Below are 27,667 nucleotides of genomic sequence, written 5' to 3'. Positions count from 1 at the left end.
TGTGTGCTTATTTGGAAGAGAACAACTGAATTTATTCTTTAGAAGAGAAAGCAGACCTGAAGCATCAAATCACCAAACATCTGAAACCTGCTGACAAGTCTTATCTTCTACACATCAGTGAAAGCTGCTTATACAAACTATTCCGTGAACACCTGCCCCTATTAAACAAACAAGATATCCGAGGTACTGGAGAGGTCAGAAGCTGAGTTGCTTCACTTCTTTCTGTTGCTTCCAGTTGCTAGAATACTGGCAACTCGCATAAATATATTTAACGTATCCATGTAGATTCCCAGCATCCTGGAAAAGAAAATTACGGCCTATTATAGATGATGTAATTCTAATAATAACTCTAAAAGAACTATTTCTTAATCTAGAAAAGAAAAGCAATACTATTTGTCATAGGTAGAGCATATGAAATGGAAATCAGAAAAAGAAAAGATGCCAACTAAGGAAGGCCCTGAAAACAGTCAAGATTTTCCTTGGCAGATTAATCTTTGAAATGTTAAAGGGCAGTTTTAAAAATCATTATTCTACCCTCTGACCCTCTCTTATGAGTGTAGTATCTTGCAGAAACACCCTGTAAGATAGGCCAAGAAATAATTAAAACAAAACTAAAGTAGCACCTTCATAAAAATGTGTTAGACACAAGTCTGGCATTTTTAAATATAATATGCCCCCTCAAGGAAACCCCCCACCACCAACCAAAACCTGTTATATATCTGTGTTACAGCAGCATTTTTTAAAAAAAACATTAAATTTTAGCTTCAAAGAAACAAAAAACAAATTACTTGTAAAAATGTGATAGAAAACATGAAACCCAACAAAATTGTTTAAATAAAATAACCTACTTTGGTGGAGAGGCCAAGAAAAGAGAAAAAAAGTGTTGTTATATAACAACTGCACCAGAAAGCTAATTAACAAAAGTAGGTAAATATTTGGACTTAACTGAATATCTAAATTAAACTTAGTTACGATATAATCAAATGTTCTGTGGATACATAGCTTACTAAAAAGATAAAATAGACCAAACAACAACAGAGATCGTAAAATTTGACAAACCCATTACTGTGGGTTGAATTCAAGATATGTTGACATCCTAATCCCTGTACCTGTAAATGTGGCCTTATTTGGGAAGAGGGTCTTTGCCAATATAATCAAGATAGGAGGGAAGATGAGGTTAATACTGGAATGGGGTGGGCCTCCACCCAAAATGACTGGTGTCCTTATAAGAGGTGACAGAGACAGACATACGGGAAGAATGCCATGTGAAGACAGAGGGAGAGATTGGAGTGATGTACCTACAAGATAAGGAATGTCAAGGATTCCTGGCCAAAACAAGAAGCTTCTTGTAAATTTCCATGGTTTGAACCATTCGGTTTGTAATATTTGTTACGGTAGCCCTAGGAAACTAATACGACCATAAAACAAAACAGACCATAATAACACAAATGTCCTGTGTAACAGAGACAAGACACTGAAGACTACTTACGAATTGATGGGATCATATTTTTGGACTCCATATGGTGGCACTATTTCTGCACGCTTGATTACTTTCTGTGTATCATACAGAAGAAACATGCTGAAAAGAACTAATCCACCATAAATTGCCACGGAGTACAGAGTGGCACCAGCCACAGTGGTGGGTGGAAGAAACATAGATCCTGGGAGGAAAAAAAGAAAAAAGGACTCTTCTCTAACTGGATTTATGATTAACATTTCTTTAAAAAAACCTTTTAGTGTACTGCACAGATAGGAAAAAGACTGACTATATGCATCGTGTAATTTTGTGTACATTCAGTCCAAACCCATGATACTTATTCCTGTAATGGGTCACCTGCCCACATTACAGAAAGGCTCTTTCATGTTCTCCAGACCAACTTTCCCATTTTAGATGTATTGTGTAAAACCCAAAATAGTTTACCAGGATGCCAAATAATAAAATGCAGTCTAATTAGTGTTTGTCTTTTAAACTTTTTAAAATAACTCTTGGGGCACCTGTGTGGCTCAGTCAGTTGAGCATCTGACTTTGGCTCAGGTCATGATCTCACAGTTGACAAGTTCGAGCCCCATGTCAGGTTCTGTGATGATAGCTCAGAGCCTGGAGTCTGCTTCAGATCCTGTGTTTCCCTCTCTCTCTCTGCCCCTCCCTTGTTCATGCTCTCTCTCTCTCAAAAATAAATAAACATTAAAAAAAATTTTTTAATAACTCTTAATAAGTTCCCTCCATTAGGATAGCTGAGTACATCAATGGTTTTCGGATACCAAGAAGTGAATGTCAAAGCGCAGTAGCTCACCCAGTGATGACACAAAGACGACACCCAGGCCCACTCCCAGGGGCGCTCCCATGTTCAGAAACTTCTCACTAGGTGCGCACATGGCCACAGTGGAGAGGCCTCCCACGATGCCTGCTGTGTACCATGCAGCTCTGATGAGAAGAGGCCCCCCTAATATTGTCAGTGGAGCCACCACTGCACCCATTACACCTGGAGAAAGAGCAAGTAGTTAAGTATTGACTAAGTAAGAACCAGAAAGAAAACACCACTTGTAACTAACACACCATCTGAACATCACGTACCTTATGGTTAAACAACAGGACTACAACATCTCTCCCTTATTTAGGTGATACTACCCCCAAATTCCACACCCCAAACTTGTGGCTATCCAAATTCAAAATCACAACACTATACCTAGTTAAACAGTCTCAACTCAAAAACACAAACATTAATTTGGCGTTTTAGTAACTTTATCAAATTCTACGTGGCTCATTAGCTGTGTGTGAGCCTACTGGTATTCTTCATAAAATTCATATATATGTAAGAATTGAGACAAAAAGGCTTAAAATGACTAACTCAAGGTCAAACCTGCTGCTGCCAAAAGGGAACAAAGTAAAATGAGAGAACGCATATATGATGCTAATCTTAAGATGCAGGAACTTCAAGGACAGACACCGTTGTTTCCTTGGGTAGAAGGGAATGTCAGCTCAGTTTGTAAACAGTAATTTTAGTTGTCAGATATTTATCAACAAGTTCAGGAAAATTACTGAAAGGCACCAATAATTTAATCAGCAAAGGTTAAAAGAACACCTTAATTAAAAAAAATAAATCTCAGATAAGGCATTATTTCAGTGCTCAGTAGAACAAGCTGCCCTCTTCTTACACATTAAATGTGCAGAGTTTAACTCAGAATAGGAGGAGCTATCTTCATCCTATAATTTTAACAGTGTGTCTCTTTTGTGAAAGTAACATTTCTAGATCAAGTAATAAGATATTATCACATGATAATGAACAATTAAAAATACCTTTTGCTGTAAGAAAAATACTGAATAAAAATTCCTCTATGACATTTCTATTAGGATTCCCATCAGTTTTGCAACTGACAGCAAAATTTTTAGCAAATTTTGTGCAGAATCCACAAAAAAAACCTTTATTCTCCATCATGCTCCCCACTTTACTTGCCCCAGGTAACTAACTCCCTGTCCCCAAATTTGGATTAAGCCACAGGCAGAGGATGAAAAAGTGTCCTTCCCCCCACCCCCCTCCCTATACTGGTGCCAGCTCTCTGCTCCAGGTTCTCTTGACCCCATTAGCCACCAATGGCCAGGAATAGGAGGGGGCCAGGAGCAGGAGGTAGAGCTGGTACCAGGGAGCAAGAATGAGGCCCTGCCTCCCTCATCACGCTTTCACAGCACCCCCTTGTGGAGCCCAATCCTCCCCTGGCTCCCCAGGGTCTAGCCTGGTGGTCCTGTTTTCCATGGCCTGCCCCTCAAATGGTCCTCTCCTGTGTGGGTTGACCCTGTCAAAGACAGTTTCTCGAGTGGCCTCAACGGCAATGATACACTTCTTTGGTTTTGTCATTCTGCATGGTTAGGTTCATTGGAGGTTCTTTTCTTTCTCTTTTTTTTTTTTTTTTAATACGAAATTTATTGTCAAATTGGTTTCCATACAACACCCAGTGCTCATCCCAAAAGGTGCCCTCCTCAATACCCATCACCCACCCTCCCCTCCCCCCCACCCCCCATCAACCCTCAGTTTGTTCTCAGTTTTTAAGAGTCTCTTATGCTTTGGCTCTCTCCCTCTCCAACCTCTTTTCTTTTTTTTTCTTCCCCTCCCCCATAGACTTCTGTTAAGTTTCTCAGGATCCACCTAAGAGTGAAAACATACGGTATCTGTCTTTCTCCGTATGGCTTATTTCACTTAACATCACACTCTCCAGTTCCATCCACGTTGCTACCAAGGGCCATATTTCGTTCTTTCTCATTGCCACGTAGTATTCCATTGTGTATATAAACCACAATTTCTTTACTCATTTGTCAGCTGATGGACGTTTAGGCTCTTTCCATAATTTGGCTATTGTTGAAAATGCTGCTATAAACATTGGGGTACCAGTGCCCCCATGCATCAGCACTCCTGTATCCCTTGGGAAAATTCCTAGCAGTGCTATTGCTGGGTCATAGGGTAGATCTATTTTTAATTTTTTGAGGAACCTCCACACTGTTTTCTAGAGCAGCTGCACCAGTTTGCATTCCCACAAGTTCATTGGAGGTTCTATCTCTGGAGCTTTTATCCCTGAGGGGTCTGGCCCTTGGTGGCTTGGTCTTCCAGAGATCCTGGCCACCATGCTGTGCCAAGGTCTCATCCCAGATGCCACGGTCCTCTGAGAGATACAACTCTCGTGGCCTAGCTCTTTGGCAATCAGGCTCTTTGTGTTCTAGCCCTCTGGGAGACTTATCCTCAGGATCTGGGTCCTCAAAGAGTGTGGGCACCTGATTCTTGGCCTTTTCAGAATAGTAGCCCCTAAGTTTGAGGCCTTTGGGGGTCTGGTCCTCCAGGACTTTTTGTCAGCTTTAGGGAGGTCCCTCCAAAGGTCTGTTCCCCACGGTCTGGCTCTTTGGTGAGCCTGTTCTCTAAGGCCTGGCTATCTGATGGTGTGGGGAACTGTGGCCCAGCCTCCCTGTAGCTTTAGCAAAACTTTTAAGTTTATTCAGAGATTTTTCAATGATACTTTCTCATAAAAATCTTAAATGGTAATAGATGTCTGCTGCTTAAGGACATTATTAATTACAAAACTAACAAAGATAGCTCACCATTATTATTGTGAACAAAAACTAACATTCACCAAACTGGTACAGCCAGTTGTATGGAGGTTCCTTAAAAAATTAAAATGATAATTACAATATGATTTAGCAATCCCACTTCGGGGTTTAAAACCAAAAGATATGAAACCAGGATCTTATACAGATGTCTGTACTCCCATGTTCACTGCAGCATTACTTATAATCTCCAAGATACAAAAACCAAATTGTCCTTTGATGGGTGAATGGATAAAGATGACATGGTGTATATACACAATGTAGTATTCAGCCATAAAAAAAATGAAATCTTGCCATTTTTGACAACATGAATGGACCCTGAGGGCATGATACTAAGTGAACTAAGAGAAGAACAAATACCATATGATCTCACTTCTATGTGCAATCTAAAAGAGTCAAACTCAGAGAAACAGAGCATAGAGTGGTGGTTACCAGGGGTGATGGGGTAGGGGAAATGGGGTGATACTGGTAAAAGGGTACAAACTTCCAGTTGTAAGATTAACAAATCTGAGGACCTAATATACACATGGTGATTACAGCTATCACTGTATCATCTACTTGAATGTTGCTAAGAGACCAGATCTTAAATGTACTCTCACCACAAAAAAGAAATGGTAAATATGGAATGGAGGTGTAAGCTAATGCTATGGTGGTAGTCATTATGCAATATATAAATGTATAAATCAACCAGTTGTACATCTGAAAACTTACAGTGTTACGTGGTAATTACATCCTGATAAAGCTGGGGGAAAAACACAATTAGAATAGTTTTCCAATGATCATTTCAGTAATTCCTGCATAGTATCACTTAGTCCTGATTAAGACCACAGCTGTATCTGCATAGTGCTAAACATCTGGATGAAAAATGAAAATGGAATGCACTGGGATGTTAATATTGGTCAAAAGCCAACTCTGATGTCCCTTTAATACTGCGAGGGGGTGCCCTTGGGTCACCTAAGCTTTCTTTAGTTCTCAGCTCAATCATTCCAGTGAATGAAAGAGTGGACATGGGTGTCTGCGTGGCTCAGTTGGTTAAGCATCTGACTTCAGCTCAGGTCAACATCTCATGGTTCATGAGTTCGAGCCCCACATTGGGCTCTCTGCTATCAGCACTGAGCCCGCTTCAGATCCTTTCTCTCTCCCCCTCTCTCTAGCCTTCCTCAGCTCATGCTCTCTCTTGCAAAAGAAATACACTTTAAAAAAAAAAAAAAAAAGTGGATACAGGGCTAGACTTGAAGAAATAATACAGCACTTCCTGGCATACTGACCTCACATAACTTAGCTTCCTCATCCACAAAACAGGAATACTAATGCCTGCCTGCATAGCTTAAAATAGGTAGGTATATATGAAGCATAAAGCAAAAATTGGCATTCATGCTGTGCAGGGAAGGTTTAGCATAGCAGGCCTAAGGTTATCTTTACAAAGACTTGCTTGCAGGGCTGGTCCTTGGCTAGAATTTAAGAACTTGGCACTTAAATCATTCTCTGGCAGGGTTAGATTACTTGTGCAAACAGTTAAGAGTTATGCTGAAATTCTGTTTTCCTTCTGGAATTTGTATTTTGGTAGTTGTTAGGAGGGTGCCTACATGATTAGCCCTTATTAAAGCCCGTGGGTACCAAGTCTCTAACGGGCTTCCCTGGGCAGAAACAATGTATATTACTGCGCGTTACACATCCTTACTATGTCCCCTCAAAGGAAGGAGGGAGCACTGACAGCCTGTGGATGGATTTCTCCAGATTCTGTCATGTGTCCTTTTGATGTCCTTAGCTCTGAGTACAACTATATGCTGAGTCCTATGACTCCTTCTAAAAAAATACTGAACAAATGGGTAGTGTTGGGGATCCCCTCCAATACACTGAATACCTCAAGTAATTTATGCACTACAGTATCAGATTAGAAGGAGTTTTCTAAGCAACCCAGATAGAAAGCCCTTAATTCTAAGCTCAAATTGAAACAACATGACTATTTTAATTCAATAAGTCACTAAATATTTACTACTTATCAGAGGTAAAAACACTGAACCAGTTTTCTCAAGGAACTCAAGTGTCTAAAATGGAAACAGGTGCAAAAGTCCATTTACTGGACAAGATACTATAATCCAGAGAATTGTAACTGTAACATAAATGCTAAACTCAGATGGTGAGGATTTTGGTGTTTTAATGAAAGGATATACACTTCATACTTAAAAACAAAAAGCTCTGTATACTACTGTGATATGCAGTTGCCCCGAAGCTGAGTAATCCTTAAATATTTACAGATAGCACTCAAGAGATATTACATTTTTAGAAGTACACATATTATATTTTGGATAAAATTTTTTTTAAAGCAGGTTATTGGTACTAGAAAATACTGGACCACCTCCCTCCATCACAAGGGCTTTGTCCTGTAAAACTCCATAGACAAAATCTATGGTTGAATAACCTCAGGCCTAATGGAAGAGAGTTGAAAACTGAGATTGTGAAGTCATGTGAAGTCTCATGTTTACCAAAACAAAAACAGCACATAATAATATGAATGACATAGTTCGCACTGGAAATCTGGCTCACTGGGTGCCAAAAACCTAATTTCCATTTACTGACCCACGTAAGAAACATTTCAGAGCCTGCTTCCAAGAAAGTTTCAAGGAAATGCTCATAAAACTTGTCTTAAGTGAATAAAAAAATAAAAAGGAGAAACAGATCCATAAAAACAGAGAACGGATTGTTGCCAGAGGGGAGGTGGGAGGATGGGCAAAATGGGTGAAAGGAGTGGGAGATACAGGCTTCCGGTTACAGAGTAAATCACAGGAGTAAAAGGCACAGCATAGGGAATATAGTCAGTGACGCTGTAATAGTGCTATAAAGTGACAGATGGTAGCTGCACTGTGAGGCATATAGCATAATGTATACAGAACTGGAAACACTATGTTGTACACTTGCCACTGTAACATTGTTTATCACCTATACTCAAAAAAATATATAGAAAAAATCTGTCTTGTTTTGAGGTAGAGAACTTGTATCTAAGACACACTTTTGCTTCTAGGTCTAGTTGGTTCTTTATTCAACCCACAGATAATGGAAACACTTTACCTAAACTTTAAAATATTTGTGTCTCCATAATTAAGGGAGATATCACAACATATACCTAAAAGGATATTAAAACTGTCCTGCAATACCAGGGAGTGGACAGCCTTTGCCCTGTCCATGGTAACTTTGCGCTAAGACCCATCTAAATAATGACCCAGTTAACCATATCAGAGACAAAGTACACTTCCAAAGGTCTTTCTTATTGTTTTCTTTCTTCCAATGCTCCATTGCAAGATCCTGTACTCCTATTCTTTCTTGTGACTTACCTCCTCCTTTCCTTCTCCACCCTCATTTTAAAATTTTTCTAAAGATACACAAGAATAATTCTCAAGTAATGTGTATCAGGTTTGAGACGCTTCCAGTATTAGGCAAAATACATAAAGGAAATCTCTACGTGTATTAGACTGTCACAGGAGGCCAAGTATAATACTGGGGATGTCCATGGTCTTAGTATCTGAATAATTATTTTTTCAGAGTAGAGATCTGGCAATAATACAACCAGTATTAAGTACAAAAAACTATAAGCGTTTTCTAAACATGAGTCTTTATTAAATTATGCACAAGTCATTCACAATTGTAAAGAACCACCAAAGAAGACAGTAATGAAGGTTATTTAATAAAAATTTAAAGTTAGAACATACCAGAATGTAGTAACCAAGCAAGATGCTTTGGGCCTGGGTTCTGGTCATATGGTATTGACTGTACCAGCATTCCAGCTCCAATCATGGCTGCAAAGGTTGCACCAATTGTCTGAAACACACGTTACTGAGAAAAATCAATCCTTATATACAACAACAAAGGGAAAACCCTCAAGTTCCAAGTTAAGCTAGTCCCTCCAATAAATTTTGTTTAAGAAGATTAAGGATAAGGGCGCCTGCGTGGCTCAGTCAGCTAACCATCCAACTTCAGCTCAGGTCATGATCTTGCAGTTTGTGTGTTCGAGCCCCATGTCAGGCTCTGTGCTGACAGCTTAGAGCCTAGGCCTGCTTCAGATTCTGTGTCTCCCTTGCTCTCTGCCCCTCCCCCACTTGTGCTCTCACTCTCTCTCAAAAATAAATGAACATTAAAAAATTAAAAAAAAAAAAAAAAAAAAAAGATTAAGGATAATGAAAACTGATCTAGGAGGGGACAAGAGTGTCCCCTACTGTCACACAAAGTTTTGCAGACTCTTCAAGTGAGTATGTTGAGCTCTGATTGATAACATGACCTTTTAAAAATTGTATTCTTCCTAGACAGAGACCTAACAAAACCTCTTTAAGAATCCCAAAATAATTATTAATTGTATTTATTTTTGCATAGCAAACTACATTAAAAAAAACTTATCATGATACACCAATTAGAATATATACATAGCACACTGCCTTGAACTCCATCATTTGCTTAACAAAAACCTAAAAAACAGAAGCACATGGAAAAGAGAATAAGATTCTACTTCTCTATCCTCTTAGTTTTCTAGCTGACTTGGTCCTCCGTCCCTTTTATCTTACATTTCCATTGTTATGACACTTAAATACTTCCTGTGCATATACAAAGAAATGTACATAATAGAGAAGACTGTAATGAATCTTTAGGAAACCTGAAACAGAAACTGCAAATTTGCTACTCTTGGACAGAAAACAGCAGATATCTGGTAGCCCAACTATTCAAAAAACAACAGATTGTGAATGCTTTTGGTTAGATATCACTAATCCCTTGTGTGACCTAAGGCCTGCCTCCCTCCTCTGCATTATCCATCTGAACACAGGCATGTGAATGTTCAACCTCAGATGTAAAGTACAGATAAAAACAAAACAGCTGTTTTTGCTGAGAATGGCAAAGCTTTTACTCACTAACAGAAAAAAGCACAGAGTTCTACTAGATCACTTTCCAATGAAGAAATAATTACTAAAATCCACTTCATGCATTTCTTCATACAAATGCAAGGCACTTTCAGGGTATTTATCACAACTGTATTTTTTTATTTTAAGGTCCTTCATGTTCATGACCCAGTTCCATTCTTTGCCTTTCACCTTTCCATACTCTACACTCCAGCTACAATGAAACAGTAGGGATGCGAATATGACCCCATTTCGTGCCTCTTTAATTCCGTTTATTTTGCCTAATTCATTGGAGTTATTCAAGGATTATCTCGTCCCCTGGAAAGTTATTCTGGGAGGTACCCTGACTGCCATGAGCAGTGTCAGAAGCCTCTCCTCTGTTCGAAAATCACTTGGTGTCAACTTTGACATTATTTGTGTGTATGTCTGTCCCCCCCCAAAAATCTTCATCTTCCTCTCTGTAGCACCTGCCTGGCTTCCCAAATTTTTTAATCTAAGTAGTTCTAACAGCAGGTAAGAGTAATCTTATGCCGAAAGTAAGTTGAGAATATGGCCCAAGCACAAACACTTCTTTGAAGTCTTATTTTAGGGGCTAAACTCTTTGTATACTTAAATTTTTCTCTTATAACCATGTTGCTTTGTTAAAAATCATTGTTTTAAATTATTTGCCTGATTAAAATGTACATTCCTGGTGAGAATGCACCGTGCTTATTCTGTGCCTTCATGAAGTTCTAGGCTAGGAGATTCAGGACACCCATCTGAGAAGTAAGATTCTAAGAATACTGAAGTGTCCAAATGGCCACACTACCCTAAATGCTTCTTCTTTGGAAAGTACAGATTTGGAAATCTGTATGATATAAACGGTCCCATCCCCCATTCCCTTCCAGTCTCAAACTCATAGCTCACATTCTTATAATCCTCCACTTCAGATCTTGAAAAGCCCCAACTGGTATACTTGCTTCTTGTCTCTTCCATTTGACTTCTTAGAACTCAAAGACAAATCGTATTTTCTGCTGTTCCAGTATCTGTAACCGCTTCTCACTGATTAGACCCGCTCCTCAGTGTGGCAACCAGACACTGTCTGATTGTGTCTTCTTTACACTCTAGACCTCAGATACTTGAACTCCACTCTGATGTTTTCTTCTAATGTTATTTGGAGAAGAGAGAGAGAGAGAGAGAGAGCACGCACGCGAGCGTGCGAGCGCACGAGGGTGAGGGGCAGAGAAAGAATTCCAAGAAAGGATTCTGACGCGGGGGCTCAATCCCAAGTTCAGGAGATCACGAGCTCAGCCAATACCAAGAATCAGACACTTAACCGACTGAGCCATCCAGGTGTTGCCCTCCACCCCAATGTTTGTTTATTTGAGAGAGAGAGTGAGTGAGCACTCTGCCAGTTTTAATGACTACCTCTTCTCCTTTGCTCAAGCTGTTCTGCAAACCTAGACTACCTTTGTTCTCTCCTAAAATAAAAAATGATAGCCTCCAACAGTTCTGGTGAAATAAACGTCTCTTTCATGGAACTTCCCTACTAGTCCAAGACAAAAACAGTCTTTCAACTGATTTTACACTTTCTACTTCTCCTTGCACATCCTTTACCACTTACTCAAGTTCATCTCTTCAACCAGACAGTAGAAAAATAGCTACCACTTTTGAAATCACTATTTTTTTTTATCCAGAAAAATTAACAAATGCTCAAGAAACACTCACTGAATGTAAAACCCTACGCAGGGTCAGGAAAGTTCAGAATGTTAGCAATACATATTTTCCACTGATTTCTAAGATGGCTTTGCATTTGCCCTGTCTTTTTTTTTTTTTTTAATAAAATTGCTATAAAATACAAGCTATTTGATAGCTGCTTCTAGGTAAGTAGGATATTCCTGTATGTTTGGTTTTCAACCCCTTTGCCAGTATTTAAATATACACTCAACTAAGAATGATAGCTGATTTATCTCAGAATGTACTTCCTACTTTGTCCCAGCTGCACTATTAATTCAGATTTGAACAATCTGTCAATATAGTAAGGGATTCTTTCCATTTAATCCACTCCCCCCCTACCCCCGGCCAGTATTTTTTGCCTAATCTTTTGGTATTTAGTGGAAAAGGAAAACAAAAACAAGCTGACTTACCACCCAAGAGCCTCTCATCATGAAGTTCATAAGCACAGGAGTTCTGCTCACTGCCAGGGCGGACAAAGCTGTTAAACCAATACTTCCTGCTAAGTACATATAGGTAGAATGAATTCTATCCTTCACATACTGAGGCCAAATTCTGTAAGAAACACAACATGGTTCATTTATAAAAGCATGGATATAAATTTTGGTTCAATTATTTATTTGCTGGGCAACTTTAGGAAATATCAATTCACTGCTATCTTATTCACTTCATTTATCATGGAAATAATGATGCATGGATTGGAGCTATCATAAAAATTAAATGATATAAAACATAAGAACTTTGGGGCACCGGGGTGGCTCAGTCAGTTAAAAGCATCTGACTTTTGATTTCAGCTCAGGTCATGATCTCACGGTTTGTGAGATAGAGCCCAGTATTGGGCTCTGTGCTGACAGCGTAGAGCCTGGCTGGAATTCTCTGTCCCTCTCTTTCTGCCCTTTTCCAGCTTGTACCCTCTCCCTCTCTCAAAATATAGTTTAAAAAATAAAAACATAAAACATAAGCACTTGGCACATCTACAAAGAAACACACTTTCTCCTTGCCTAAACACATATAACCTTGGTAAAAGATTTTTACTTAAGTTTGAACAGATGCCAAAAGATTTCATTTTTATTCATGTATATTTCTATATAGTTGGAAGACTGGATATAAAACATTCCAAAAGTGGCAAAAGGGAAGGATGAAAACCAAACTGGAATCTTTAAGATTAGAAATGTTTGGGAACAATTTACTTACACAGCCTTTTCAATAGCTCCAATCTCGTTAGACATTCCCAAGCCATAGTAGCACAATGCTCCAAGACCAACAGCAGCCCCTCCAGCAATAAACCATCTTCCCATCTGATCAACTGCAGAGCACAGAAGGAAATGCACATTAATACAGTCATATCTTCACTAAACTGAAAAGGGATGGTAAGCTCTAATATTTATACGAGGAAAATCAAACTATATACCATACTCCTTTGTAAAACCATAGTTAGAATATATAGGGGTATAGCAATGGTCTTAAAATTAGGGCACCAGTAAAAAAGGACAATGTTAAACTAAGTGTAATAATACAGAAAGGATCAGACTTGACTGGCCTTTAATTTCACTCCAATGAACTTTAAGGAGGCAGTATACCTGTGGACATGGGAATACTTCTGTAATAGTGTTTTATTCCTAAGAATCAGGGGTATGTTCTCAAGATATTCTTAGAAAGATGAAAAAGGAATGTTAATAATCATATCACGCTGTGTCTAAAGTGCTATTAACAAAGATGATGCTTTACAAAGAGAAAGAAAAAGGAACCAAAAGTGTAATCAATATTTATGCAGTGGAATCAAGGGAGAGGATGCTCTAAAACAAGAGCAAGAGAAACAAACAGCTTATCAACTCTAACTGGCTGGAAGTATTCATAAACAGCGTCTTACCCCCTTTAGTATATATTTGCTAAGATTATTACTATGCTGTAGCTGTAGGATTCATACAATTTGGTTTTCAGGGCAAACTTACTTATCAGAAAGAAATGCCCTGAAGGACACTGATTACAACTCTTTCTCATTATAATATATTGACATTCTGTAAAGTTGTTAACAAGCAATAGTGTTGAGTATACGTGGCTAGATGAACAATCTGGTTAAACTTGCAAAGCTGAAATCCAAACTGACTTTGTTAGGTCTGGTTTCCAGGGAGGCCATATATGAACAACCAGTTAAGAGGAACATTTAGGTTTTTATTAGTATCTGTTTTAGTGATTTTCTCTTGACTTGAAACATACACAAACATGATATGCTTGAAGATTCTATGCAACTTCAAATGAACTTCCTTAACAGATTATATGTTTTTATATCATGTCATACTACTAATCCTTTTTAAAAAATGGTAAAAATAACATTTTCTCTGGAAGAAATATGAATGGAAACCAATGGACCCAGTGTGAAATATTAATCTTTTCTGGGCCACAAGATCCTGAAGAATGATGGATTGCCTTTCTTCCAAGGAAATGCTCATATACGTAAGTTTGTACATATGTTTAGGAAGCTGTTCATGCATGTAAAATGTATTCACATATTCCAGCTCAAAAACTAAAGACTACTGCCTACTTTTGAATATTTTTTCCATTGATGGTTCCACTGCTGCCTCCTTAAGTTCTTGGACAGTTTTCCCACGCCGGATCCCAACTCTCGTCTTGGTGGCATATTCCTGATATACACGAAAACAAAGACACATAGCACATACACCAAAACAGAATGTTATCAGTAAAATAAAATTAAATCTCATTGCATTAGAAAACTCTATACTAATTTGGTAGTTTCTATGTATGTACTTTCACTATAAAGGTATGTTAGCCAATCTAAAAAATTCAATGTAGACCCTACCTATGGTCTATCTTTGAAGTGATTCACTTAACTCCTTAGTTCACAACTTTATTTCTTAAAGTTTCAGAATAATTGTTTATTTAAAAAACCACAGATTTATATCTCTAGAATTGTATTTCAAGGACTAACTGCTAAAAAATCTGCATTCAATATGTATTAGCTGCATTTTTTTTAAATCTGGGGAATGGGGCTCAAGAAAGTTATCTTTGCTGAACACAAAGCCAAAGAAAGGGCGGGATGACTACTACCTCTATTTTAGCTGTTTTCAACAGGGAACAGTTAACTCAAGAGGAAAACAGCTGTCTCTTTTAGCCTGTATATATTTCCTTATCTACCTCATATTTCAAAACTTACACTTCTAATGTGAACGATGAACGGTAAATCTATTATAAAAGAAAACAGGTTTCTCTCTAACCTAATGGATTTTTTAAAATGTTTATTATTGATAAACAGAGAGAGACAGAGCACGAGCAGGGGAGGGGCAGAGAGAGAGAGAGGGACACAGAATCTGAAGAGGCTCCAGGTTCTGAGCTGTCAGCACAGAGCTGGATGCAGGGCTCAAACTCACAAACCAGGAGATCATGACCTGAGCCGAAGTCGGACGCTTAACCCATGGAGCCACCCAGGCATCCCTAACCTAATGGATTTTACCACTCTCTAATCAAAGGTGAAATGACATTTTTAGTAACATTTCTAGCTACTGGCCAACTGGTAATATTCCTGGGTTCTTCAGCTTTTTACTACAGGCTCCACAATCTCTTGAGCCGTAAGAGCTCTCAATCTCTCACAAATCACTGTAAATTCTCTGAATGAAATTCCAAAAGCTGTAAGAGAAAGTTATAAGAGCTCTTTCATACGTGGTAAGGAGGAACAAAATGATACAAAACTAATGGGGAGAAAGAACTCATTTGGGGCATTATCAGGGCTGTTTCAGCGCATCACTAATGGTAAAATAGGGAACTTCATACTCTGTCCAAAAAAAAGAAAAAAAAAGGTCCTAGTGCACAGAGACACAACATAATAACATTCAGATTATCTTTACCCTGCTGGGTGTTAAGAGCCATTGATGCTTCGTGATGGAACTCTTCACAACAGGCGAGGCCTTGGTGAAAGCTGGTTGGAAAACCCTGGAAGGTAGTGTCCGGAGACACACAAGTCTTGCGGCCAGCATGGTGGTGCACCAGGTTTACCAGGCAGATCTGAAATGCCAGTTAGACACAGACAAAAAATAACCCACTAACTAATTGAGGGAATTAACACAGAAGATACAGAGATAGGAAAGGACCAATCCTATTTTAGGAGAAAAATGGAAGTGACCTTTTTAAATGATAAAGATGAATTCTCTGTTTATTCCCCGTTATTTCAAGAAATCTATCCCAGAATCCAGTATGGGATGGTTCACCAAAACAGAATTAAATCCTAGGTTGAACAATAAGGTGTTTAACTCTGTAGAAGTTATGTATGTAATACAAAGTGAATGTTAATTTCTTAAGACAATTACAGGGTGTGTGATGGCTTTTATAGATATGGTTTTAAGATTTACACCAGAATTCAATGGGAAAATTTAAAACAAGACTCTGTACAACTTTTGAGCAGAACAAAAACGTCATCCAAGGAAGAGCTGAATAACTCTTCAAGGTCAGACTGCACTGTAAGGCTTCAAGACATCAACAGTAATGACGCATTATGAATTTTTTGCTAAACACGCCAAATAGTACTTTCTTTCAAAATGTGATAAAAATACCCAAGGTACTGAAACCACCTAGGATGTGTCTTAAAACGTAGATCCTGGGTCTTAACTCCGGTCCTAATAATTCAATCTCTAGGAATGGGACCCAGGAATAGGTTTTACCTAGCACACCAATAGTTAAGAATCTTTGCTAAAACTTACTTAACCGAGTGTACTTCCAGCTCTACCACTGAATCTATAAGAGGGTGTACAACACTGGGAAAACACCGAGTCCTTCTAATACTTTCACGTCGTTACATCATCTCAGTACGTTGTTGCCGTTTATCTCCTCAGTCATCGACACATGGACTGGGAAAGAGGCCCAACCGAGTGGCCACCACGTCGCGTAACAGAACAACGGAGAAATCTTGCTTCTGCCACATGCTAGAAATGGCCTCGAAACACTGTTTGCCCTCTGAGACTCCTGTGAGTTAGCTATAAAATGGGTAAGGTATCACCGACTCCAAACCCCAAACGCTCCCGTAAGCATTGATGCAATCAAGCGCCTGGTCCCCTGAGAAAGTTCAACCAGCTCTCTAGGCTAGACTCGGCAGCAAGCCTCCAGTCTCCCAGAGTCAATGCACAATCCTTATCAAGCACCCCCTTATCTGAGAGAGCGGTGGCTGTGCGGCCCGGCCGCAGGGTGATTCAGCACCTCGCTGCCCCTGCAGAAGAGGGCAGCGGGGGGCGAGCCCCTGCCAGACTATCTCAGGCCCTGCAGCCGTCGCCCCCATTCACCCGGTCACCCACAGGACGGTGACTCTAACGCGCCGCCAGGCTGTGACGCAGCCAGCAGTGCCGCCGCCTTCAGCTCTCCTCGGATGCACCCAGCGGCCCCGCGAAGCTAGCCATCATGACAGTGGATCTGCGGTGCCACAATCGGCCCGGAGTGGCCATACCTCAGTACCCGGTCACCTCAACCGCGCAGTTACCCTTCCGGGCCGGCGATACGCAAACGCGCACACCTCCCTGGCCCTCCGCCCGCTCTTGACTGTCTGTGCGCGCGCAGTCTCCCCTACTCCCTGCGTGACGCAACATCCGGAGAATCGCCAAACACTAGGGACACCCAATCATGAGCAGATCTCTGACGGAAGGGCGGTCACGGTAGGGAGGAGGGGTTCCGGGCTAGAGGGGCGGGGCCAGTAGAGAATTGCCGGAAACGTCATAGTCAGCGTCCATTTTGGGTGTGGGCAGTGAAAGCATTTTGGTCATGTCAGCTATGGGTAGCGGAGCTAATGTACGTTTCTGTGTCAACACTTTCACTAGCGGCAGTCACAAGAATTACGTAAAAATTGAAAAAGAATAGTGTGAGGGGAGGGTGGGTGATGGGTATTGAGGAGGGCACCTTTTGGAATGAGCACTGGGTGTTGTATGGAAACCAATTTGACAATAAACTTCATATATTGAAAAAAAAGAAAAAGAATAGTGTGAGAATTAAAAATTATTCCTTTGCCCGTTCTTTCCTCATGTCGCCTTTTCGCCTTCTCAAGAATGTATCTCGAGATAAATAGTGTGCCAAACGTGGTAGTTTCGAAGGGGAGCAAATTGGTTTCTTGGGTCTGACACCTAAAATTGGCTAATGAAATCGAGGAAAGGGTCTAAATCACCCAAGGTCACCGGGCCAGATTTTAGCAGGTTTTGTACCACCACTGCTCTGTGACCTCCACACGGCACGTTTTCAAGCTTCACTGTATGCATACATGTACATGTAGAGTAGGGCGAGTAACGACCTCTTACCACCTCTTACCTTGTCCTGAGAACTGTGAAGATGTTTTCATTACTCGTAATTTTTGAAGTGCAAAACCATTTCTCAGCTACACGACAGAGGTTTTGTTTTGTTTTTCGTTTACTTCCTTTTATCCATTACACAAATATTTGCTGAGGCTCACTTTGTACCAAGCACTAAACTAGGGATATTTACAAATGAATAAAACACAACTAATACTGTTGTTTGGGCAAAACAAACAAAATGCCTTTACAGCATTTACTTTCTGGTGGAGACAAAAAAATAGAGAAAATGTTTGGTGGTAAGTACTATAGAGAAAAATAAAGCTGACTGAAGCCCTGGATGGGTGCTGTTTTAGATAAAATGATTAACAACATGTAAAACTCATGAGCTTTATCTCCTACGCTATTGTTAATTGTGATTTATGATAATCCGCTAAGCATGTAAATCTTGACAAACATAAAGGTTTACATTTTATGTGGGTAATAAAACGGTTTGGCAGCACACAATTTGTCTTTACTTTGGAAATGGCAGGAAAATAACTGTAGAGAAATGTGTCACTTATGACAGTGAACAGGTCAGGCAAGATCAATTTAATCTTTAGATCTTCCCCCAATTCGATTAGCTAGCAAATGGATTCTTTGTTTAGCTCCCTTAGTATGTATTTTTTCTCCCTACAGCTTCTGTTATCAGCAAAGAGAAGGGATTCACAGCTTAGTACCTAAATAAACAATATGCCTTTTTTTAAGTGATTGATAAGGTTCTTATTAATTAAAGCTTATGATCTTCATAAAGGAAAATAAATTTCTGATTGCATATTTTCTTCTCTCCAGTATGGGACTTGGATTGTTTCCACAGATGTCAAATGTTTTCAAAAAGGAGAGTTTGTCACATCATTGGGAAGATATGCTCAGTGTAGGGTGGGGAGAGATTTCATTGACTGGAAACTAATTAGGAATTTATTGCAATTGTTTAAGCAAAAGGTGTTGAAGGCTGGAATTAAGGTAGTAGAGGGACAGAGAAGGGCTTTATGACAGAGATATATGACTAAGGAGGAATTTAGAGGATTTAATGACTGATTGAATATAGCTGATAAGGATGAGGGAGGCACCCAGGTTAATCCCAGTGTTCTGAATTGAGTGAAATTGGGTGGATAATTACACCATTAATTTAGAGATAGGATACAGAAAGAGATACAGATGTGGAGGAAGTAGGTAAATAAAAGTCAGTATTGAGACAGGGACACTGAAAGACTCCATGAAAATCTGTTTTTGCTCCTTTTTCTGCTTTTATTCTTGCTAGGACCTGCACCCTCACCCCACTTTACACATGCTTCATAATGTCCTTCTTGTAAGGGGCAAGGAGTTAATGGTTTCTTCAGATAATATCTAAGGAAGGACCAGGTGAGAAAGACTGGAGAAAGCTATCATATGCATATTCCAGACCGTTGGCACTAGACATCCAGACATCAAGGCTCCCTGGCTCCAAGTAATAACACCTGGGCCCTTTTCTTTGTTCTAACCGGTTTCTGGATGCCTGAGGGGACATGTATACCAGACCATCATCCCCAAGACCTGGAACAAAGATGAGAGTCATATTCCTTTCCTTTCGGAGTCTCTTAGACACTCTGTCTATATCTGCTCTCTGTATCTTCCATAAACACTGCTCTCACTTCCTGCTGGTTCACATTTGATTTCCATCCTATGAAAGCCAAGGATCTTCTTGGCTGGTTCTGCAGGACCCCCTCTCCCTCTAGGTCCCTGCATGGCCTGCTGGCATTAATATGAGGTGTTAAATTGTAAGTTCTCTGCTTCTAAGGCCTCGGAGCATAGGACAGAAAACAGAAAAAGACATGAATCATGACTCCTAATGCTGAATGCCCACCACAATGTTTATTAAAGGCTGCTGACTCGTTCCTTATCCTCCACCTGCTGGCTAAGTGGAAAGTGCTGGGTTATAGATGAGCAAAATCAGCACCAAGGACTAAAGAAAGTTATTTTATTTCTGTTTAGTTAAAATAAATTCCCTTACCTTGCCCCACTAAGCTTTTCCATCAGGAGATATGGGGTTGATGAAAGAGAGTTGAAAGGGGAGTTTGTGAGGGCTTTCCTTCTGTCCTCCCCAATGGGATCTTATGTCCTCACTGTTTCTCCCAACAAATGGAAGGTGCTCCTCCCCTCCTTGTTTTTCCTTGCATTTAAAATTTGCCGTGTCAGAGATTCCTGGAATCTCTGAGACCTGGATAAACCCAAGAATATAGCTGTGAGTGTCAGTTAAATCGTTTGCACCCTTCAAGACATTGCCAGGTAGTGAGGGAGTCACCAGAAATATGCATGAGCAAGATACTCAGATGGGCACCAACAGACCATGGTGTGCGCTACACAACAGAGACAGTATCTGACTCTGTCTGAGTGACAGACCAAACAGTGCCAACCTCAACTGAAGAAAAATGAAGTTATAGCCAAGAAGAAACTGCTCCCTCCTCTGGGTCTTGCTGAAGGCACTACTTGGGAGCTGGTACATTGACCAGAGTAGAGTGGAAGAATAGAAAGCAGGCCACACCTGTTTCCTCTTGTTTTACATAATGTTTCTAAGCCAGATGGGGCCCCGGAAGAGGAGAAAGGGCTTTGAACTACAAGGCAACTGATTGTGAGAAGTCCTAAATCTGACTGATGAATTGTCAGACTGTCCTGAGCTTGCCAGAATGGAATAAACAAAGCTATGCACTTTAGGCTGACTGGGGGCTCACAGGCAACATTGATACTAGAATAAGCAAAAAGTGTAGTTCATTTTTGTACTTATTTTACTGGGAATTTTTCAATGTATACCCCTAACAGAGATGCAACCAAATGCTGTATGTGGATGTCAAAAGAGCAAGTTCGTTAATGGATAGTATCTGTTAAGGGGTGGAACGTTGGAGGACTCTTGAGAATAATCTCACACTTTCTGGTCAGATTGCAAAGAAGACACTAAGACTCAAATGATAGTGGCTTAAGAAAACATAGGAAGGTAACAAGCATACTCAATGGGGACATGTCACAGAATCCAAGGGTAGAAGTATAGCTGTGTCACAGTGACTCAAGTCAAACACTGGAAAGTCACAAAACATGTAAACTGGTGGTTCCCATAACCTCCTCCTCAGGTTTGATTAATTTGCTAGAGTGGCTTATGGAACTCAGGAAAACAGTTTACTTACTGTATTACTGACTTATTGTAAAAGGATGTAATCAGGGACAGCTAGACTGAAGAGATGCATAGGGCAAGGAATTAGAGTAGGAGCATGGAACTTCCATGCTTTCTCTGGATGTACTTCCCTTTCAGCATGTCCACGTGTTCACCAGCTGGGAAGCTTCCTAAACTCTGTCCTTTTGGTTTTTATGGAAGCTTCATTACATAGCATGATTGATTAAATCATTGGCCATAGCTGGTAGGTTCAACCTCCAGCCCCTGTACCCTCCCCTGGAGGACAGGGGTGGGAGGGTTAGGCTGAAAATTTTAACCCTTTCTTAAAACCAACATGGTTCTCCTGGCAACCAGTCCACATGCTTAGTTATCTAGGGGCTTTCCAAAAACCACCTCATTAACATGAACTCAGGTGTAGTTGGAAGGGGCTTGTTATGAACACCAAAAGTCACCCCTTCACCTTTATTGTTTTTATCACTTAGGAAATTCCAAGGGTTTTAGGAACTATGTGCCACCAAATATATATTTCTTGTTACAAATCACAATTCACAACAATCCTAACATAAAGGGGTTATATCAAGAAATCTATAATGTGGCAAGTCTTCTTAATTTTGCTTGAAGTGGTAAATATTAAGTTTGAGTCAACTGTGAAAGTTCGGTATGTATATATTGTAAACCCTAGAGCAACCACACCAAAACAAAAATAAAAATAAAACCAAAACAATACCAACAAATCATACAAGGATATATAACTGAAGAAACAAGAAATAAATTAATATGGAATGCCAAAATAGAGTCAAATATTTCAAACGAAGTCAAGGAAGGGGTAACAGGAAAAAAAAAAGAGGGACAAACAACGAATAAAAAAAAATGATAGATCTAAATACAACCATATCAATTATTAACCTGGATATAAATGGTCTAAATACAGTAATTGAATATACAGATTTTTATATTGGATTTTAAAGAAATAACTACATGCCATGTAGAAGGAACCTATTTTAAATAAAATAATGTAGATTAGACATAAAATGATGGGAAAAGAAATACCTTGCAAACGTTAAGCAAAAGAAAGCTGAAGTAACTTTTAATTTTAGACCAAGTAGACTTCCGAATAAAGAAAATTACCAGGGATAAAGAAAGAGATTACATAATGATGAAAGGTTAAATTCATCAAAAAGGCATAAGTGTTCTCAATGTGTGTGCCCCTATTCCAAAATAGAGATTCAAAAATACATGCAGCAAAAAGTGATATGGAAAGACAAATCCTCAGTTAGACGTAGACACATCAAGTCTTCCCCTTCAGTAAATGATAGAAGACACAGACAGAGAATCAAGAGAAGTTATAGGAGACCCGCACAACTCTAAAATCAATTTAATCTAATTGATACTGATAGAACACTCCACCCAAGAATAGCAGAATACACATTCCTCTCAAGCGTACAAGGAAGATTCACCAAGATATGAACCATGTTCTAAGCCATAAAATAAACCCTAACAAAGTTAGATGAGTTAAAATCATATAAAGTATATTCTGTGACCATAATGGACTTCAGTGAGGAACAGGAACAGAAGTGTATATGGAAAATATTCAAGTATTTGAAAATTAAATAATACATCTCTAAATAATTCAGGAATCAAAGAATAGTTCTCAAAGAACTATAAAAAATATTTTTTTAACTGAATTAAAATAAAAATACAACATAGAAAATTTGTGTGATGCAGGGGTGCCCGGCTGGCTCAGTCAGAAGAACATGTGACTCTTGATGTTGGGGTTCTCAGTTTGAGCCCCGAGTTGGGTGTGGAGATTACTTTAAAATAAATAAGTGAATAGATAGATAGATAAATAGATAAATATATAAATAAAATCTTTAAAAAAAGAAAATTTGTGTGATGCAGCTGAAGCAATACTTCAGAGAGTTTTATAGCACTGAGTACTTATATTAGAAGAGAAGAAATGTCTCAAATTCATAATCAAAGCTCCCACTTTAAGAAATTAGTAAGAGATGATTAATTAAACTCCCCCCAAAACAGAGAGAAGGCAACTGTAAAGAGCAGAAATCAGTGACATTGAAACCAGAAAGGAATAGAGAAAATTGATAAAATAAGAAGTTGATTTTTCAAAAAGATCAATAAAATTGATAAAGCATTATCCAGACTGTCCAAGAAACAAGAAAAAAAAGTAGTCCCAAATTATCAATATCATAAATAAAAATGGGGATTTTGAAGATGTTAAAGAGATAATAAGGGAAAACTACAGACAACATACGCCTAAACATTTTCATGAGCAACATACCCAAATATGATATGTTGCCTCCAAATTTCAGAGGCCCACCAAGTGTTGTGCTTCTTTGTGATGGGTAGTAGAAGGTGCAGTAACTTGTCTTTCATTCTAGAGTGGGTATCTGACAAGTCCTAGTCAACCTCTGAGACTCGTAGAAATGACCAATATGGCAGCCACTGTACTCTGGCAGGTTTTATTTCTTATTCTCTGGCATCCACATATCTTACTAAGGCATCTTGGGTACTTGCTCCTCTCTGTTCACCAGGTTCAATGACCTAGTGCTGCCCAATAGAAATATACTGTGTTTTTTTAAATTCTTTTTTTATTTGAGACAGAGAGGGAGAGAGACAGAGCGAGCCAGGGAAAGGGGCAGAAGGAGAGAGAGAATCCCAAGCAAGCTTCACACTCAGCATGGAGCCTGACATGGGGCTTGATCCCATGACCCCGGGATCATGACCTGAGCCGAAATCAAGAGTCAGATGTTCAACCAGCTAAGGCACCCAGGCACCCCTAGAAACATACTATGAACCACATATGTTATTGTAATTTTTCTAGTAGCCACATTAAAAAAGTAAAAAGAGACAGGTAAAATTAATTTTTATAACCTTATTTAACCAAACATACCCAAAATATCATTTCAACATACAGAATGCAAAATTATCAATGAGATATTTTACATTTTTTTGTACTAAGTCTTTGAAATCTAGTGTGTATTTTATACTTACAGCATATCTCCATTCAGAACAGCCACATTTCAAGTCCTCAACCACAAGTGGCTAATAGTTACCATATTGGACAGTGCAGCTCTGGAGTATACTACACCCAAGCAGTCAAGTTGTCATAGTACTGAGTTAAGTCAGAGATGGACTAATCACTCTACCATGAAAGGCAAATTTTGTTTGATGATCTTTATTGATGGGAATAGAAAAGGAAACATTTCCTACAGTAACTGTAACATACCAGATACCAGCGTGTTTGGTGTTTGCTCTAGTAAAGATATCATATTTGGTGGAGCTAGACAGTGTAATAAAAAGAAATAAATCAGAGAAAGACAAATACCATATGATTTCACTCGTGTGTGGAATTTAAGAAACAACAAATAAGCAAAGGGGAAAAAAAGGGAGATGCAAACCAAGAAACAGACTCTTAACTACAGAAAACAAACTAATGGTTACCAGAGGGGAGATGGATGGGGGGGGGGGGTGGTTAAGGGAAACAGGTGATGGGAATTAAAGAGTGCACTTGTCATGATGAACCCTGGGTGATATATAGAATTGTTGAATCACTATATTGTACTCATGAAACTAATATAACATTGTACGTTGGCTATACAGGGACTAATTTTTTTTTAAAAGATACTATATTTGGAACTTCAGTTGCACTTGACATCACCACCTGATTAAGTTTATGATAATTAACAGTCATCTCCAAGACCCAGAATACTGTTACACCAGCCATCTTGGCAGGTTAAATAGAAATGTGAAGAAATTACCACATTTCCATCTTTCTATTTTATTTACTTTTTAAGCTTTATTTTTTAATTTATTTTGAGAGAGAGAGATAGAGATCAACCAGGGGAGGGCAGAGAGAGAGGGAGACAGAATCCCAAGCAGGCTCCACACTGTCAGCAGAGAGCCCGTTGTGGGGCTCAAACTCACGAACTCTGGGATCATGACCTGAGCTGAAGTCAAGAGTTGGACACTTAACCAACTGAGCCACCCAGGGTCCCCAACCACACTTCCATGTTTCAAGTCTTTGAAAGTGACATTAATCTTTGCAGTTCTGTGGGAATGCATATTGCTTTGTGTTTACTATTTTGGCAAGGAGTATTCCAGAGGTTTCCACTTGACCCTTCCTTCCATAATTTGCATGATCAGAAAAGCAATGTGGAGATTCTTCTGGTTATAAGTAATCTCTTCACTGTATGTTCTGGCCATAGAATGTATCTATAGATGCATTGGACTCACAGAGAGACAGACTCCTGACCTCCATAAGTCTTCATGCTTAACAGTGGATGACAACAATGTTGTGATTCTTCAAGGATTAGTGACACTTCAGGGGCATTATAATAACCCTCAGAAGGGCTGGGCATTTTTGTTTCTATACTAAATGGTCATAGATAGTTCCAAAGAAGACTTGGAAGGAGAGTCATAGTCCATGCTTATGGCTATATTTCAAGATGCTTCTTTAGAGGGACCCAGTCTCCATCTCAAGCAAAGATTTTGAATCTGTTTACTGGTTTTAGTTTGGAAACTACATAAGAAGCCATGAATCTTCACTATGGCAACTTAAATCTGGTGTCTGATTACCAGACCAAGAAATTTTCTATTTATATATTATGGAACAGCACTTCATTAGGCTACTTATTTATCTCATTTCCAAGGACTGGGTGGTCCATTTAGTTAGTCATATTTGCCCATGGGGCAAAATACTCTGAGTACTACTCTGTCTTTGGGATTTATTATAGTAATCATTCCCATCTTTACCTATTCATTTATTGTTAAGGATCAAAATCTGCCCTCTAGTGCACTGGGATCTCATTATTCCCATTGAGACCAGGGAGCGCAATTCCATGTTGGCATCTCGAAATTGTCATCTTCAACCTGCAGAGGTCAGCCACCATGGAAACTGTAAGGATGTTGGTTATCCTGTTACCAATACATGCTCAGTGAGTATGGCTAAAGGGTGGTCCAGCAGTTGCACATAATGGATATACTCCAGTGTTCTTTTTCCCCTGAGTCTTCAGAGTAGTGTTTATAGTAGTCTTTATAGTAGTGTTTCTCAAAGTGTAGTCTCAGGTCCCAGGGCTGGTAGCAGTGGCATCAACCATGAGTTCATTAAAAATGCAAATTAAAGGCCACTCTCAACCTACTGTACCAGAATTTCCAGGTCTCAGGTTCAGGAAACCATTTAACCAGATATCCATGGGATATTGATGTATGTTAAAATTTAAAAATCACTGTTCTACAGTATGCCAGAGAAATTTTGGCATCTCATACTTATAGACTATAGGCTGTTGTTGAGTCTAAGCTTCAGTCAACCAACTAGAAGCATATACAGCCACTTTCATAAGCTTACACTAACACATTTAAACCCCGAATTCCAGGTAAGTGCATCCATATTGAAAATCAAATAATGTATTTTATTTTTGATAGTGTAATACCTGTGACGACTACTTCCATGCATGCTAACTGGACTCCTGATGATACCATTGGTGAGATCCCATCACTCCTTTGGTATGTAATATGTCTCTCTAGGAGCAGGATTTATACTGCTCTGTCTGGACTAACTCTAACTCTTAGGACCAGAGCCAACGAGGGATGGCATGGTTGATGAGGTTCTGTATCTCTAGTGAGTCAAGTGCTTTCGGTATAGTTGTTGAATCTCATTTTTTTTTAAGTGGTGCAAAGGCTGGTTTTAGATGAGGGTCAGGTATTTGTGTGTGTGTGTGAGTGTGTGTGTGTGTGTGTGTGTGTGTGTGTGTGTGTGTGTGTTTGTGGCTACTGCTACCAGTGAAAAAGATTAAGGGGCGCTTGGAGTTCAAAATTCTCAGTCTCATTAGTATCTGGCCCAATGTTGCCACACCATTCTCTCTGCACCAATGCCCTTACTTGGCAGATTTTTTCAACTAATACATGCTGCTACTTCATAATCCTTCCAATCAGTCCCTGGGTTTGATCCTCAACTACATCTGTTCTGTGGTTATAGGAGATTGGAGATTCCTTTCATAGTGGTATTTTGATTTTACATCTATTACTTGAATTTGGATTTCGAAGTTTCAGTGTCCCCTTTTCTGTGTAGGATGGTCAGAAATAACCAGCTGCCCCCACAATATTTATAATGACCTCACTTACCTTAACAAATAAATGCCAAATTTTTGTCTTAACAACTAAATGCCATAACTATCTCTCAACTCCTGTCCCTGGACTCATACTCCATCCCTTGCCACTACCAGTGATAATTTGAACAATTGTGATGTCACCTTATGACTGAAAAAGAGGTTATCTGTGCTTCCATCAAATATGTGAGCCATTTCAGAATCATGTTTTGAGAGTCTGTCTCCTGGGTACCACTTACTGTGTTAGCATCCAGTAGGAAACAGATGGCACATTAAAGAGACAATTGAAGAGAGTCTAATGAAGTCACTATTTGCAAATGTGTGTACTGGGATAACATACACATGGGGATAGTAAAGCACGCTGGAATTAGCAGCATGGGAAACTGTTATCACCTTGGGTCTGG

At 39.3% G+C, this 27,667-nt stretch overlaps 1 protein-coding gene across 2 annotated transcripts; it reads right to left on the bottom strand.

Annotated features, from left to right (window-relative positions):
* Positions 1-7: 7 nt before the first annotated feature.
* Positions 8-17,293, bottom strand: GHITM (growth hormone inducible transmembrane protein). 2 transcript variants are annotated; one of them, XM_042908333.1, is made up of 9 exons: positions 17,132-17,293; positions 15,546-15,702; positions 14,228-14,327; positions 12,880-12,991; positions 12,099-12,240; positions 8,797-8,905; positions 2,295-2,483; positions 1,490-1,661; positions 8-297 (listed from the first exon to the last, which is right to left on the bottom strand). In XM_042908333.1, the coding sequence occupies exons 2-9, from the start codon at positions 15,672-15,674 to the stop codon at positions 213-215; spliced, it is 1,038 nt and encodes a 345-aa protein (XP_042764267.1). In that variant the 5' UTR covers positions 15,675-15,702; positions 17,132-17,293; the 3' UTR covers positions 8-212. The 2 variants fall into 2 exon arrangements, with proteins under 2 accessions (XP_042764267.1, XP_042764268.1); XM_042908334.1 differs by lacking the exon at positions 17,132-17,293 and adding an exon at positions 16,395-16,905.
* Positions 17,294-27,667: the final 10,374 nt, after the last annotated feature.

Source organism: Panthera leo, chromosome D2 (assembly GCF_018350215.1).
Source record: "Panthera leo isolate Ple1 chromosome D2, P.leo_Ple1_pat1.1, whole genome shotgun sequence".
In the NCBI taxonomy this organism is placed as follows: domain Eukaryota; kingdom Metazoa; phylum Chordata; class Mammalia; order Carnivora; family Felidae; genus Panthera; species Panthera leo.
The sequence above is the reverse complement of the archived record's forward strand: the minus strand, read 5'-3'. Positions and strand labels throughout refer to the sequence as shown.

Bases quoted from the DNA above. Each gene is read 5' to 3' on its own strand.
- GHITM (XM_042908333.1), bottom strand. From the start codon at position 15,674: ATGCTGGCCGCAAGACTTGTGTGTCTCCGGACACTACCTTCCAGGGTT. The intron at 1,662-2,294 runs GTGAGCTACTGC...TTTTCCTCCCAG, and splicing joins CGTCTTTGTGTCATCACTGG to GATCTATGTTTCTTCCACCC. The intron at 298-1,489 runs GTAAGTAGTCTT...TTTCTTTTCCAG, and splicing joins AAATATGATCCCATCAATTC to GATGCTGGGAATCTACATGG.